Consider the following 13,529-nt stretch of genomic DNA (forward strand, 5'->3'; position numbering starts at 1 on the left):
GAAAAAGTAGGCAAGATGACAGAAACAGAAAGATTCATTGAATATATGGATTAAAAAAAATAAAGCAGTACTTAGTTGTAATGTCAAGTAATTTTACAATGACAGCAAATCCGCTTTGTATTTAGTGGACGACAGTGACAGCCATAAAAAGTTAAAAACAAGCAGGAGGGATTTGGAAAGCTTGAAGAGTTTGACTAAATAAAATAGAAAATGTGAAAACAACCAATTAAAAATATGCAAATAGCATATAGATGATTTATTATTATTATTATTGATAACAACAACAACAACAACAACAACAATAACATAAGTTAAAGGGCAGACTTGTGCAGCTGAGTGTAAGGAGGTGCAAAGTGCAAACCAAAACACAAGTGTACAAGAATGGCAACCTTACATAATAACCTTTGTAAGCCTTTGGCTACTGTATCATTTTCTACTTACCAAATAGATATTGACCCTCTTCTCTTCCTTAATTTTTGAAAACCCTTCATGACAAAATTATCACAGATGTTTAACAATCATGAAATCAACACAAACCAATTATCGTGATCAAAACAGATTCCACCTCTTAATATTATTGATTTTGCCTTCTGTAATCTGTTTTCTACAGTCATTGATCTGAATAGCTTTATTTTATTTTGAAGGTAATTTGCTACAATTTCCGTTGTTACTTTTCTTTTCTGGGCTTAGTCTTGTGGCTCAAAGGTTTGTACCATTGTTTTATGAGTGAGGGGTGCGCCTTTTTTATACGTTCAGATGATCAGAAGCAGTATCACTTGTTTACATGCCCTTTGACTAAATCAGATAAGTCCACCATATGTCTTTAGTCCTAAATACCACAAATATTTCAATCCTTCCTACTGCAGAGATTGCAGTGAGACTGCAATATGCATGCCAAGGCTGTTTAAGGCTTCCACCTTAAAACATTAAGAGAAGAAGAGCGATGCTGTAATGGCAAAGCGCTTTCTGAGGTTGTTTTAGTCAACAGGCAATTTTACACTCTAAATACGTTGTTCAGTGGACCTCTTATTATCAAATGGCATCTAGAACAAGTCTAATGACAGGACACGGAATGTTTGGAAAAACATCGGATTGATTATAGTCATGATTTTATGTATCAAAGGGTTTGATTTGAACATCTTTTTATCTGGTAGAGAAAGCAAGTGTGAAGAGGCGGAAAATAGATCCTTGCACCGTAACAAATTACTCACAGCTGAACACCTTCACCGCGTCCCTGAAGGTCAGGCACACAAACAGATGGAGGTTTGCACCCTACTGCTTTAAACTCACCTTCAGTTTTTTTTTAAATTTACTTTTACTTTTTCTTTTCTTTTTTTATTTGTGCTGTAAGCTGTAATAAATCAAATAAACATGTATTTAACATTTCTTTACCACTATGACATTAAATGTTAAGGCATTTAAAGGAACACTATAAAATGATCACTAGAATTAAAATGTCAATAAAATGGATGACGACACAACACCCTATGGTTTTAGAGAACACTCATTAAAACAGATACGCTATACAACATAATAGGAAACATGTTTTTCATATAATAAAATCATTGTTAATAATAATAATACTATTTAATATTGTCTTTCTGCTTTTTTAATGACTATTCTTTTTACTTGACCATAGTTCACTGAGAAATTTAGTAGGGAATTCTAAGAAAACGTGATATACGTTTGGGTTTAGGTGTTTGAAGGCCTGTAAAGGAAGGGCGTTTTCGCTATTGCGCATTAGCACATAATTGGCCACATTTCTGGAGGGACAACTCACGGATCCAATCACAATAGGTTTTGGATGGCCAAAAGCCAAATATCTGGTTATTAACAGTAACGCCCCAGAGAAAACTGTCATGCGCGCAGTTTTACCCAATTTAGCCAAACAGTGCCGGAAGTACAGTCGATTAGGCGTCAAAGTAAAACAGAGCAGCCACAGTTTTAACAGCAACAGAACGTTCCGCGGATTATTTGTATTTCATATGAGGGTGTAAACTAATGCAAAAATGTATGATTAACTGAAATATTTGTGTTTTCAGTTATGGATTATCCCTGAATTGTGTACGTGCAGACAAAGAATTTTTTTAATTTGAAAATCTCGTGCGGACGTCTGTCACTGTGTTCCGTATAATTAACCTGACTCCATTGTTTTGCGTCAGTTTCTTCCTGAACTTTTCGAGCTTTGAGGACTTTTACGGAATTAAAACATCATGGGTGCTTGTTTGGCTCTGGGTTCACTCGGAAGTTGTGTAAGTATACATTTGCCAGTTGTCGTGTTGGCAAATGAAATACGTAGTAGTTTTTAAACGTCTTTATTTCTTTGTTTTTATCTAATTCTTTTGCCTTGCTTTACTAGGCAGGCCGACATTAGGCAAGGGAAATGACACAACTTCAAGTGAAACCGCTAAAATTAGATTCGTTTCCTTTAGCCTACTGACAAACTCAACACTACACATGTCCTGTGACATTTACTTTGATCTTATACTTTCTTTAATGTTCTAAAGAAATCTGTGCTGGATAGTTGGATTCGAGGGACGTCGGAATTATCAACTTTCTGAAGCGTTTTAGCAGATAACGTGAGTAACTTGGTTTAGTGTTTTAGAGTGACTATGAATGGTGAGTTTAGACACGTGGAGAGAGGTTTGCGGCTACGACCCACATCATTTCAGTCAGTACATCAGTAGACGACGCAGCTAGCTGTCCAAGGTGGAGTTTCCGGAGTTTCCCCAGATATAAAGTCACGTGCCACATTAAAAAAAACAGCATCACTGTTTGTGCTGTTCATGTGCAAATGATGATCTAGTTTTTGAGACTTCTGACACAACATATTGTGATGAAAACCAACGTTTTTAATGACTTGTTCAAACTGAAATCAAACGTAAGTGAAGACGTCATTCAGTGGGAACTGATTAGATTACCTCTCGGCAATTTGAAGATTGTGATCCGTGTTTCAAAGCATATACAAAACCTCCAAGACAACGTCATTTTGAGTTTTTCAAGCACTACTTTAACATTTTATTTGTTTATTTTAACTGCCATATTCAAATATCGGATCCAGGGTCGGTAGCTAACATTAAATCCTGTCACATGTTAGAACATTTAAAGTATGAGAGATGGTTCTGCAAGGAAAATGTAGCGAACGAATGTCCTAAAACAAAATCCAAGGTCGCAGCTTTTGAACTTTTGACTTTTTAACACACTCAGATGTCGTCACTTCCTCATCGCGGTGTCATCTAAAGTAACAGTGGTGTGTTTTGGGCGTTGTGATAGATCACGTCAACCAAAACCGAAACTTTTTTTTTCTCATTCTGATGACCACATTTGCCAAGAAGAGGAAATCATTCATGCTGTTAAGGACAGAGTCTGAGATTTATTGCAGTTTCTAAGAGCTGGAAATGTGGAAATGACTACAGTTTGAAAAATAGTGCAGTATTCTGATTTCAAGAAGCCAGACATTGCTTTTTCACTCTCTTTGTTAGTCCAATCGTTGTACCTGTTTATTTAATGGGGAGTGTTTTTTTTGTTTTGCTTATCTTTTTGTTTGTTGACACAGTAACGCTGACCTAAAAATTATTCAAGCATAAAAAGGCACCTTAGTCAGAGAGTTGAACCATTTTTGTGTCTACACATAACAGATACATTAGCAAAGAAAACAACTGCTGATTCCTGGTGTTCCTGGATAAAAACAGAACACACTACCAGTCATGGATTGGCCTCCGCAGAGCTCAGACCTCAACATTAGTGAAGCAGCAGCAGTGGGATCATCCTGACAGGAAACAAAGTAAAAGGCTGGTAACATCCAAAGAAGAGCTTTCAATGACCTTCAGCAAGCCTGGAGAACTATTCCTGCAGATGAAGGAAATGACAAGAAAGCCTGCCTAAGAGTGATGAGGCTGTGTTAAAGAATGAAGGTGGTCATACCAAATACTGCCGTTCAAGCGGTTTTTCTCTAAATGTGGCACTAAATCCACCTTCTGGAAGAGATTCTAGGTGTGCTGAAGTTTGCCATTCACCTTTTCTCATGTTGTACAGTAAAACCAAAATATTTAATTAGCTGACATGCATGGCAATCACAGCCGGTTTCTTCTGGCAGTCTTGGAGAAACTTCACGATTGGGTTTAATACATGTGTCACTGACTTGGTCAGCTGTTCAGTTCATGCTGTTTGTTGCCAGCACTCTGTGGCACAGGCCCGGCTCAGCCGTAGAAACCGAATGCTTTTCAGCGCAGCTGCAGTGTTTACACCCTGGGCTCGTGTCCTCTGGAGCATGCTTATATTTAGTGAAGGATGGCTGCTCTCAGCTACAGTCTCCGCCTCGGTGCTTCATGCACCTCTCAGCAGCAAGCGCGTGAATCATGCAGAAGTCCTGCGTGATCCGGTTTGCAGCGCCGGATCAGAAACAGACAGGAGGAGAGATTTGTTATGGTGGCATCTCTAATCACAGACTTGATTAGTACCACAGGAAGGAAAAAATGGCTTGTCATTGCTCTCCTGAAAACATGCAGAAGAAAGAGAAAGATGGTTGCCCCTGACAGCAGCAGCAGTATCTTTTTTTGTTGTTTTTGTTTCCCCCCCCTCCTAACCACAGTGTTTGCAAGCCATGCATGCATTATCCTGATTATCCTACACCCCCCGAGTCCAATCCCTGAGTTGCATAAAATATGAAGCTGTCCTGATATTTCTCTCTTTCGTCCTTCTCCAGGCATCCTGTTTGTGCGGCTCGGCCTCCTGCCTGCTGTCATCATGTTGCCCTTCCACATACAACTCCACCATCAGCCGGCTGGCCTTCTCCTTCCTGCTGCTGCTGGGCACGCTGGTGTCCATCATCATGATTCTGCCAGGCATGGAGGAAAATCTTAAAAAGGTTGAATGAGATTTAATGGCTATGAAAACAGTTTATTAACCGCTGTAATCCATCAACACAGATATTTCAAAGTGACCTAACTGGATGTTTGAATTGGGTTATTTTATCCCAGAGCTTCCTGATAAATCTAGATGAATCAGTTGTACCCCACCGTTGCCCTTTCACCCTTTAATTTCCTATTTGTGTTCACGTCAGATTCCAGGGTTCTGCGTCGGCGGTTCGCACATAATTGGCATAGAGAACAAGGTGAACTGTGACATCATCGTGGGCTACAAGTCTGTGTACCGCATGTGCTTTGCCATGGCCTGCTTCTTCTTCCTCTTCTCCATCATCATGATCCGAGTGCGCAGCAGCAAGGATCCCCGAGCAGCCATCCAGAACGGGTTAGTGCTGCAGCTTTGTTTTCTCTGCTCCACGTTGCCACAGCATGCTGCCCTCTGGTGGCCAAACGTGGACACTGCACCTTTTAAGAATGCATTTACACAAACACTGATAAACCGGTTTGCTGTGTGTACATAGATGGAATAACATTGATTTTTTTTCCCTCAGTTTCTGGTTCTTCAAGTTTCTGGTGCTGGTTGGTATAACTGTGGGAGCGTTCTTCATTCCAGATGGAGACTTTAATACAGGTATGGTTTTAGCCACAGTGAGGACAGTTCTGATAAAATTCGAGCTTGAATCTTAATGCCCGTAGTTAAACTTTTTGAAATTCTGTGAAAATGGAAACTTAAAGTGGGGACTTATATTAGTATTCAGTTACATACCATTGTATTGTTTAGTGTATTAGTCCATAACTGATGTAGAGTATGACATTCAGTAGTATCTACATGTTTTTTTTGATATGTCTAAAACTTGGTATGAACCCAGTAGTCTTGGCATAAATTTCCCACAATGCTATGCAGCATTGACAGATTCCTGGACAGCGACAGAGAAGAGAGCTGAGCTCTAACGTCAGTAACTCCTAAAATTAAGTCTTTCAGTATAAAAGTTTTAGCTTTGTTGTGATAGATCTTTCAGAGTTGTTTATCAGTACAGGGCTTATCTCACATGAATTTGCATTACCATGGAAACGTGTCTTATCTGTTAGGCCTGATCAGATTTTAATGACGATGCTCCTGATCCAGATTCATGTTGTTGTAAACAAATGTCTGTAACACCACACAGAGAGCAAACTTGTGGAAAGTTAACCGATCTCATTCTGTCTGCTACAAGTGTGGTATTACTTCGGCATGGTGGGCTCCTTCATCTTCATCATCATCCAGCTCATCCTACTGATTGACTTTGCCCATTCCTGGAACCAGTCCTGGCTCGAGAAGGCGGAGGAAGGAAACACCAAGTGCTGGTTTGCAGGTATAATACTACCAGATCTTCAAGTGATAGTTCTGTGGAGAAGCTGGAGTTTCCCAGATAAGGGATAGTACGGGATATTATGTAAGATTAGGCTATGTATAATACTACATGTACTACTTTTTTTTTTCCTTAATCATTATACAGATAATTTATCTGCATAAAAGCCACTGAACTAACTTTGAGGTTGTGCTGTAAAAGTCTAGGATTTTGATCAAGAAGCTGATACTTCAGTGAGTCAGTGTTACTATACGACCCAGCACTTTAAAACGATTGTCTCTGATTCTGTTCTTGTGTTGTCCCCACAGCTCTCCTCTCCGTCACCTTCATCAACTACGCTTTGGCGTTTACAGCCATTGTGCTCTTCTATATCTTTTACACCCAACTTGACGACTGCACAGAGCACAAAGTCTTCATCAGCCTCAACCTCATATTCTGCATCATTGTGTCCATTGTGTCCATTCTGCCCAAAGTCCAGGTGATGTAGAAACTTGAGGAGATAGACTTCTATAATTTACAGAAAAAGCTGCTGCCACGTTAATGTGGTGGCCCTGAGAGGTCAGACGGATTGGAACTTAAGAAAAAACTTGCAAAACACGACGGCAGTGATTCTGGGGTCGCAATAACACCACGGACCAGCTGCAGAAATCATAGAAAGGATTGCACTGAGATACACTTAGAAGCAACTGAGGGTTCATCAGTGTTGTAGGGAGAAAAAGATGCAAGTTTTAAACACATGATTCATATAACACCGTAGATACATTTGCTATTAGCTGTTCACTGTTAGCTTGTCACTTCCACAGCTGTTCTGTCATGGTACTGTCTCCCCAGAAACGTTGAACACAGAAACGCTGTTGTGTTTTGTAATTATTTTTTTGTAGCTTTTGCATCATTTTTTTTTCTCTCTTTGCAGTGTGTTTTATTCAATTCCATTGTGTTTTGTGTGCTTTTGGAGCGCTTTTCTGTTTGCGGTGCATTTGACCTCTCAGGGCCACCGTATGTTAAAGCCCCGACAACTTCACTGGAGCATTGTCTGCCGCTCACTGTGCCGTAGCAAAGAAAGTGAGGAAAAAAATCACTGAAAAGACTTTTCTCATGAGAAAAGATCAGTAATCAGGTGACTAATTCAGGCTATTACAGCTGTCCAGTGTAATGTTAAATTAAATTTGTTTGAGTTCACTTCTAACTTCAGTTACTTGCACTTGATGTGATTTTATTTGATAATGAGGTTTGTGTTAATGATAAAAGGACTTTGTGGGCTGGTACTATGATGGTGCTTCACTCAAACTGCATTTTTACAAAAAAATATTCACTAACTGCTTTGTACACACTCACTCAGATGGATGTAGCAGGGGCAAGCTCAGTATCATGTCCAAAGACACAGACATGCAGACTGCAGGAGCAGGGCCACACCTTTGATTAACAGACGCTGCCTTCTTTTCTAACGTTTGGCTTTCTCCACGTCTCCACAGGAGGCACAGCCCACCTCAGGTCTGCTTCAGGCCTCCCTCATCTCCCTTTACACCATGTATGTCACCTGGTCAGCCATGACCAACAACCCCAGTAAGTCCAATAATTGAGCCACTGTATGGCTGCAGTGTATTCAAAGCTAAAGAAAACAAGTACACATGTTTTTAGAGCTACATGCTGTTGTGGTCTTAATGGAGACAATTCTCATCGCTAACTGTTAGTGCTCACCCGACTTCCTGCTTTCCCACCTCAGACCGGAAGTGTAACCCCAGCCTGTTGAGCTTGGTCCAATCCAGCAGCCCAACTCCAGCACCAGGACCCACCTCAGCCCCCGGCACCACCCAGTGGTGGGATGCGCAAGGCATCGTGGGATTGATCATTTTCCTGTTCTGCACTCTTTACGCCAGGTATTTTACTGCTGCTGCTGAAAGAAAAGAAGTGTTTGATGTATTATCAAGCTCTGTCTGTCAGTGGGGTCATAAAATATCAAAAATGCTTCAGATTGAAGCAAATCAACATGGTTAAACACACGATTGTGTTGATTAAGCAGCGGAAGTGTAAAAAAGGAACCCTGCTGTTCATCCAAATGACTATACTGGATTGTTGTAGTACATAAATGCTACTAGCTTTTAAAAAAAGACAATAAAACATATATGGAAGCATAGAGGATGTTTAAGTTGTGCTGCTGTTGATAGAGATTTTCAAGCGAGGTCATTGAGTCAGTGCAGGAAGAGAGATGAGCAGTAGCAGTAAAGAGGATTCAGACTCTCAGAATGTAAAACTTTAAGTAAGCCAGCAGATTTTACCTGCAATCTGGACTAAAACTGATTAGTCAAGTACTCGCAGAGTGTTCATATTTACTTATCAGACAGGTTCAGTGTTGTAAGCCCCAACCACCAAATTTCAGAAAGTATCACCTCCATGAACAGAAAACTTTTACGGGGTTAAAAGTTCATGTGACAACTGGGAGAGAGACAACTGCAGGATACATTTCTTCTTCGGTAGATACAAAAAGACCCATCAAACATGCTGGTGAATAATGGAGTGGCCAAAAATATAATTATTTGTTTGCATGTGGCATTGAATTGTTGCTGTAAAAAACTACTTTGTAATAAACACGCCACAAACTCCACACAGAGAAACGTAGAAAAAAAATGCATAAGAAATCTAAATATTCACTTAGTTCAAAATGGAAACCAGTTCAAAACCAGTTTGTCTGCATCCACAATAAGAAGCTGCTGAAATTTGCTGCTGTCTGTGAAAAGTGAGTTTTTCATGCTGTTCCCCATCACAGCATCCGCTCATCCAACAATGCTCAAGTGAACAGACTGATGCAGACTGAGGAAGGTCAGGGTCTGACCGCCAGCGAAGAGGCCCCCGCGGGGGAGGATGGAGTCCGACGGGCTGTGGACAATGAGGAAGATGGAGTGACCTACAGCTACTCCTTCTTCCACTTCAGTCTCTTTCTGGCCTCGCTCTACATCATGATGACACTCACAAACTGGTACAAGTAAGTATGTCCTGTTTGCTGCCACTACACCTTAAAGAGGTTCGCTTCTCTCCCAGTGCTGACTGTCTCTTGTGATTCTCTAGGCCTCACACTGACTACCACGCCATGCAGTCCAGCATGCCAGCCGTCTGGGTGAAGATCAGCTCCAGCTGGATCGGCTTGGGCCTCTATCTCTGGACTCTGGTGGCTCCGCTGGTGCTCCCTGACAGGGATTTCAGTTAAAAGCCGCCATCTGCACTTTTGCCATTTGTACCTTAAGTAAAGAAAGCTTTTGCTTAAACTTGTTCTGCTTGGATGTTGTACAGAAACAGAGCTTAAGAGCTTTAATCACATTCCAGTTTGTCACCTCAGGTAATTTTTCCTCATTCTCCACTGTTGCAAATATAATTGAAAGCACTATATGCCTTTTATAGGTCATTACCAAATGAATGCTGACTTCTATGGGGAATGGTGTTTCACTACATTTACATCATACTTTTTTTAATCATTGACTCTGTTTCAGTTTGATGGGAACATGTTTAGGTTTCTAAGATGTATTTGAGCTACCCTTTGTTTTTGTTTTTCACACTTTTGTCCACTTCACATATTGTGCCCTTTAAATGTTTTGCACACATTTGATATCTGTAAAAAAATTTTGACATGTAGCTTTCACTCAATATAAGTAATAAAGCTGACATTCTTTTAAACCTGTATGCAGTAATATTACTGTCCTGCAGATGGTACTGTTCTCCCTTTAACTCCAGCATGATTAGCAACATTGTTTGATTTTAATTATTGCAAAATCTATAAAGATGTGTTGTACTTTTATATATAGACTTTTTCAAATTTATTTATTAGGCTTCAAACACTTTATGCTGCCTGCTGAACTCTTGACTGGCAGACATTTCCAAATGCTTCACTGTTCGCCCTCCATTGATCACATGGTGCTGTGACGATGTTATTCACTGTGTTCCTTCTATGCGGAATTCTCTTGTCCAGCACAAACACAACCATTTGGCAAGTAGTGGTGGGGGAATGTGCTTTTTCCCATCACAAGATCAGCCTGAACAAGCTGCTTACACACAACTGTTTATTCAAGCTATCTTTTGGGGATGAGCAGCAAGTGACTGGCCTATAAAGTCTTGCCTGGAGACTGAACAGCATATTTTCTCTTCAATGTTCTCATGACATTTTTGAATATTTTTCCAACCACACAAAAATAAGATTTTCTTGCACTCTGGGTTACTCACAACCTCCCCCCCCCTCCGCTACATACACTCCCTGTCCTACCTCTCTCCTGACCTCTTCCCCACATACTGACAAGGTTTGGAACCAAAAATTTCAAATATGGATTCATCACGCCATAAGATCTGTTGCCACTGATTATCAATCCAGTTCTTATGAAAACGAATTTGTGCAAACTGCACCATTCTATAGCAGGTTAAGTTTTTAATAGTTACATAATACCAAAACACATATGTAAACAACATTTATTTAGGGCAAAACAAATTGATATTTTAAACTCTTAGCATAATTTGTTAAAAAAACAAACCAAAAAAAAAAAAATCACAACATGACACAATAACATTAAGCCAGTGTTCCCATAAGGCTGACAGGTAACAGCTTTGTGGACATAGGTCACTAAACAGGTTAATTTGCTGCAATGACTGGTTATGGGAGTAATCTGGCGCTAGTACAGTTGCACACATTAAAAACCACAAAATGCAGAATTTCTGGTCAAAGTTGTGGTTTTGTGAATTGACCCATATTGATGTGGGTGACTGCATCCACAGCTCAGCTATGAGCAGCAGGCCAACCTAATGCTGTTATATAATGCAGAATGAGGCGCTGATCAGTTGCATAAGCCAGTTATAGGATCATGCTGTCATTGGGGACTCGCTGCTCTCCTCTCCCGGTAGTCCTTTGGTATTCTCAGCATTTCCCTAGGAGACCCTTCTCATCATCGTCATCACCATTGTCAACAGTGACTGCACCTCTAGTCTTTGGAGGGTTTGAAGAACCTGGCAACCCATGTGGAAATAAACAAAAAGTACCGCCCTGGAGCCCTGCGACATATTTTAATAGGCAGCCCCAGTAGTCTTCATTACACTCATGTAGGACTTTCATCACAGATCCAAGCATATGAGGACTAAACATCAAGATAAAGGAAGGCAAAATCCTGGAGTAAAAATATATTTAAAAGTTTCACATATTAAATGAGTAAAAACATATTTAAAAGTTTCACATATTAAATTTCAGTATTCAAATCATCCATCGCTTCCGCTTATCCTTTTCAGGGTCGCGGGAGCCTATCCCAGCTGTCATAGGGCGAGAGGCAGGGGTACACCCTGGACAGGTCGCCAGTCTGTCGCAGGGCCAACACGCAGGGACAGACAACCATTCGCACTCACATTCACACCTAGTGACAATTTGGATTATCCAATTAACCTATCCCCACAAGCTGCATGTCTTTGGACGGTGGGAGGAAGCCGGAGTACCCGGAGGGAACCCACGCAAACACGGGGAGAACATGCAAACTCCACACAGAAAGACCCCGGCCTGATGGTGGAATTGAACTCAGGACCTTCTTGCTGTGCGGCAACAGTGCTAACCACCGTGCCGCGCATTCAAATCAATAAAGTCAAATATGTTTTTGCATAATTAATGACTGCATCTCTCCTGCTAATGAGACTGCATTAAGAATGAGATCATTCTGCTGTCAACCCGTTTCAGCGATTCATTCTCTAAATCTTATTTTGTCATTTCACTATTTTGTTTTATTTTGCGCTGTAAATGCAGTGCGAGCCACTCAAAACGGAAAAAGTCCACATTCTTTGATTTAAGAAAACACAATGACGAATATAATATTCATGCCACAAATACAAATATATATATATATATATATATATATATATATATATATATATATATATATATATATATATAAAAACTCTCACGCGTCAGGAAAGAAATTATGTAGTTTAACATGAACGTAGTTTGTTTGTCTAATGTTGTTGGGCTGTAACATTACTGTAAGGTGACGGGTCTCCTGGTAGCGCGCCTAGGTTTGTGTCTTGCGCTCCAGCGGTGGCATGACGTAGCCCTCAGTTAAGCTCGTCTTAATAATAAACACGCAAAGCGGAAATTAAGCGACTAGACCACCAGAATAACTGCACAGAAACGTCACCACGTTCGGATTTTATTGCTGTTTATTAGCAAAACCTGTTTTACTGGTTCACGTATACTTCTTAATAAGTTACAAATGATTTTGTGTTGAGGTGACTGGTGTTGCCTTAATTTTTGCTTCACTTCAGAAATATTATTACTGAAGGCTATTGAAGCTGTTCCTGCTTTCTTGTGCTTGTTTGTTTGAAAAGCAATGGCCGGAAATACTTCATTTTTAATTTACCGGACATTGACAGCAATGATGCTAGCGCGATGGCAAATTACAGCGTACACTTTTGGGGGAATTCGCTTCGTCCCGCTACAACTACCGCATCTGGACTGGACTAATTACGTTAGCTGGTAACAACTACGCTTCTTCTCCGCCTGGTGTGACACAGAAAGCTTCTGTCCGAGTCCACAGGATAGGGAGCCGGAATTCGGCAGCTGGAGGTGTTACGATAAATTAGCATAAATACTATTATCTGATGTGCTGTATGAGGTGTTACTGAATTATGCTAGTAACAAGCTAGCTAGAATGGCATGTGGCGATTCCGGTTTTAAATGTGACATTTGGCTGTCATGAGTGAAGCTTTAACCTAAGCCCATTGACTTTGGTTTATTTATTTGTTTTCAAACAAACGTTAAAGCTATAGTTTGTAAATAAAATAAGCGACGATTTATTTTCGTCCCGTCAACGCCACAAGACTAATGGCATGGTTTTTTTTCGCTTTTAGTTTGAACGCAAATCTGGTCATTTCCTGTCTCCTCTCGGACAACCTCGGTTGACTTAACGCAGCTGGTGAAGCAGTGGACGCACCGCAGGGAAGTGAAGTTGAGCATCCTGCAGGTAATGTAAGCTCATATATGGTGTCAAGGGGGCGTTGTTTGAAATATTACCATTTGTTGTGCTATTTTAGTGTATTTGTAGCATTGTACACGCCTTTGCTAAATAGTTGTAATCCAGCGTGTTTTTTCTAGTCGCTATTTGTTATGAATGGTAAAATTAAAATATAGTCAACATATGGTGACTAGCACGGGCAGAGCAGTCGGAGGACGCTTTTATGCGTTTGTAATATTTCCTGCTTGCACGATAGAAATGTACGCGGCTACCTGAGCTGCTGGTGGGCTTGCCCATTCCCAAAACTGGCTTCATTCATTGTCTGCGAGAGGGAGGAGGTGATGGTGGTGAGC

General features: G+C 40.5%; 2 protein-coding genes across 4 annotated transcripts in view; both read left to right on the forward strand.

Moving 5' to 3' along the window:
• The first annotated feature begins 2,118 nt into the window (after positions 1–2,118).
• Positions 2,119–9,884, forward strand: serinc2 (serine incorporator 2). Its single transcript, XM_085446037.1, has 10 exons — positions 2,119–2,252; positions 4,706–4,867; positions 5,063–5,250; positions 5,417–5,496; positions 6,080–6,217; positions 6,523–6,692; positions 7,687–7,777; positions 7,938–8,091; positions 8,979–9,194; positions 9,278–9,884. The coding sequence occupies exons 1-10, from the start codon at positions 2,214–2,216 to the stop codon at positions 9,414–9,416; spliced, it is 1,377 nt and encodes a 458-aa protein (XP_085302163.1). The 5' UTR covers positions 2,119–2,213; the 3' UTR covers positions 9,417–9,884.
• A 2,729-nt stretch (positions 9,885–12,613) lies between these two features.
• hivep3a (HIVEP zinc finger 3a) overlaps positions 12,614–13,529 on the forward strand; it is a 57,131-nt gene continuing 56,215 nt past the window's right edge. For 2 of the 3 annotated variants that reach the window (XM_085445182.1, XM_085445184.1), the window contains exons 1-2: positions 12,614–12,788; positions 13,073–13,185. The gene's annotated coding sequence lies outside the window, so the exon portion shown is untranslated. The remainder of the gene's footprint in view (positions 12,789–13,072; positions 13,186–13,529) is intronic. The other variant, XM_085445183.1, reaches the window with a different exon arrangement.

Source organism: Copadichromis virginalis, linkage group LG22 (genome assembly GCF_057382275.1).
Source record: "Copadichromis virginalis isolate Kocher_CV1m ecotype Utaka linkage group LG22, C_Virginalis_male_GT1.1, whole genome shotgun sequence".
Taxonomy (NCBI): Eukaryota; Metazoa; Chordata; class Actinopteri; order Cichliformes; family Cichlidae; genus Copadichromis; species Copadichromis virginalis.

Coding starts and splice junctions, on each gene's coding strand:
- serinc2 (XM_085446037.1), top strand. CDS start 2,214: ATGGGTGCTTGTTTGGCTCTGGGTTCACTCGGAAGTTGT. Junction 6,693..7,686: donor CCATTCTGCCCAAAGTCCAG/GTGATGTAGAAA, acceptor ACGTCTCCACAG/GAGGCACAGCCCACCTCAGG. Junction 8,092..8,978: donor TTCTGCACTCTTTACGCCAG/GTATTTTACTGC, acceptor TCCCCATCACAG/CATCCGCTCATCCAACAATG.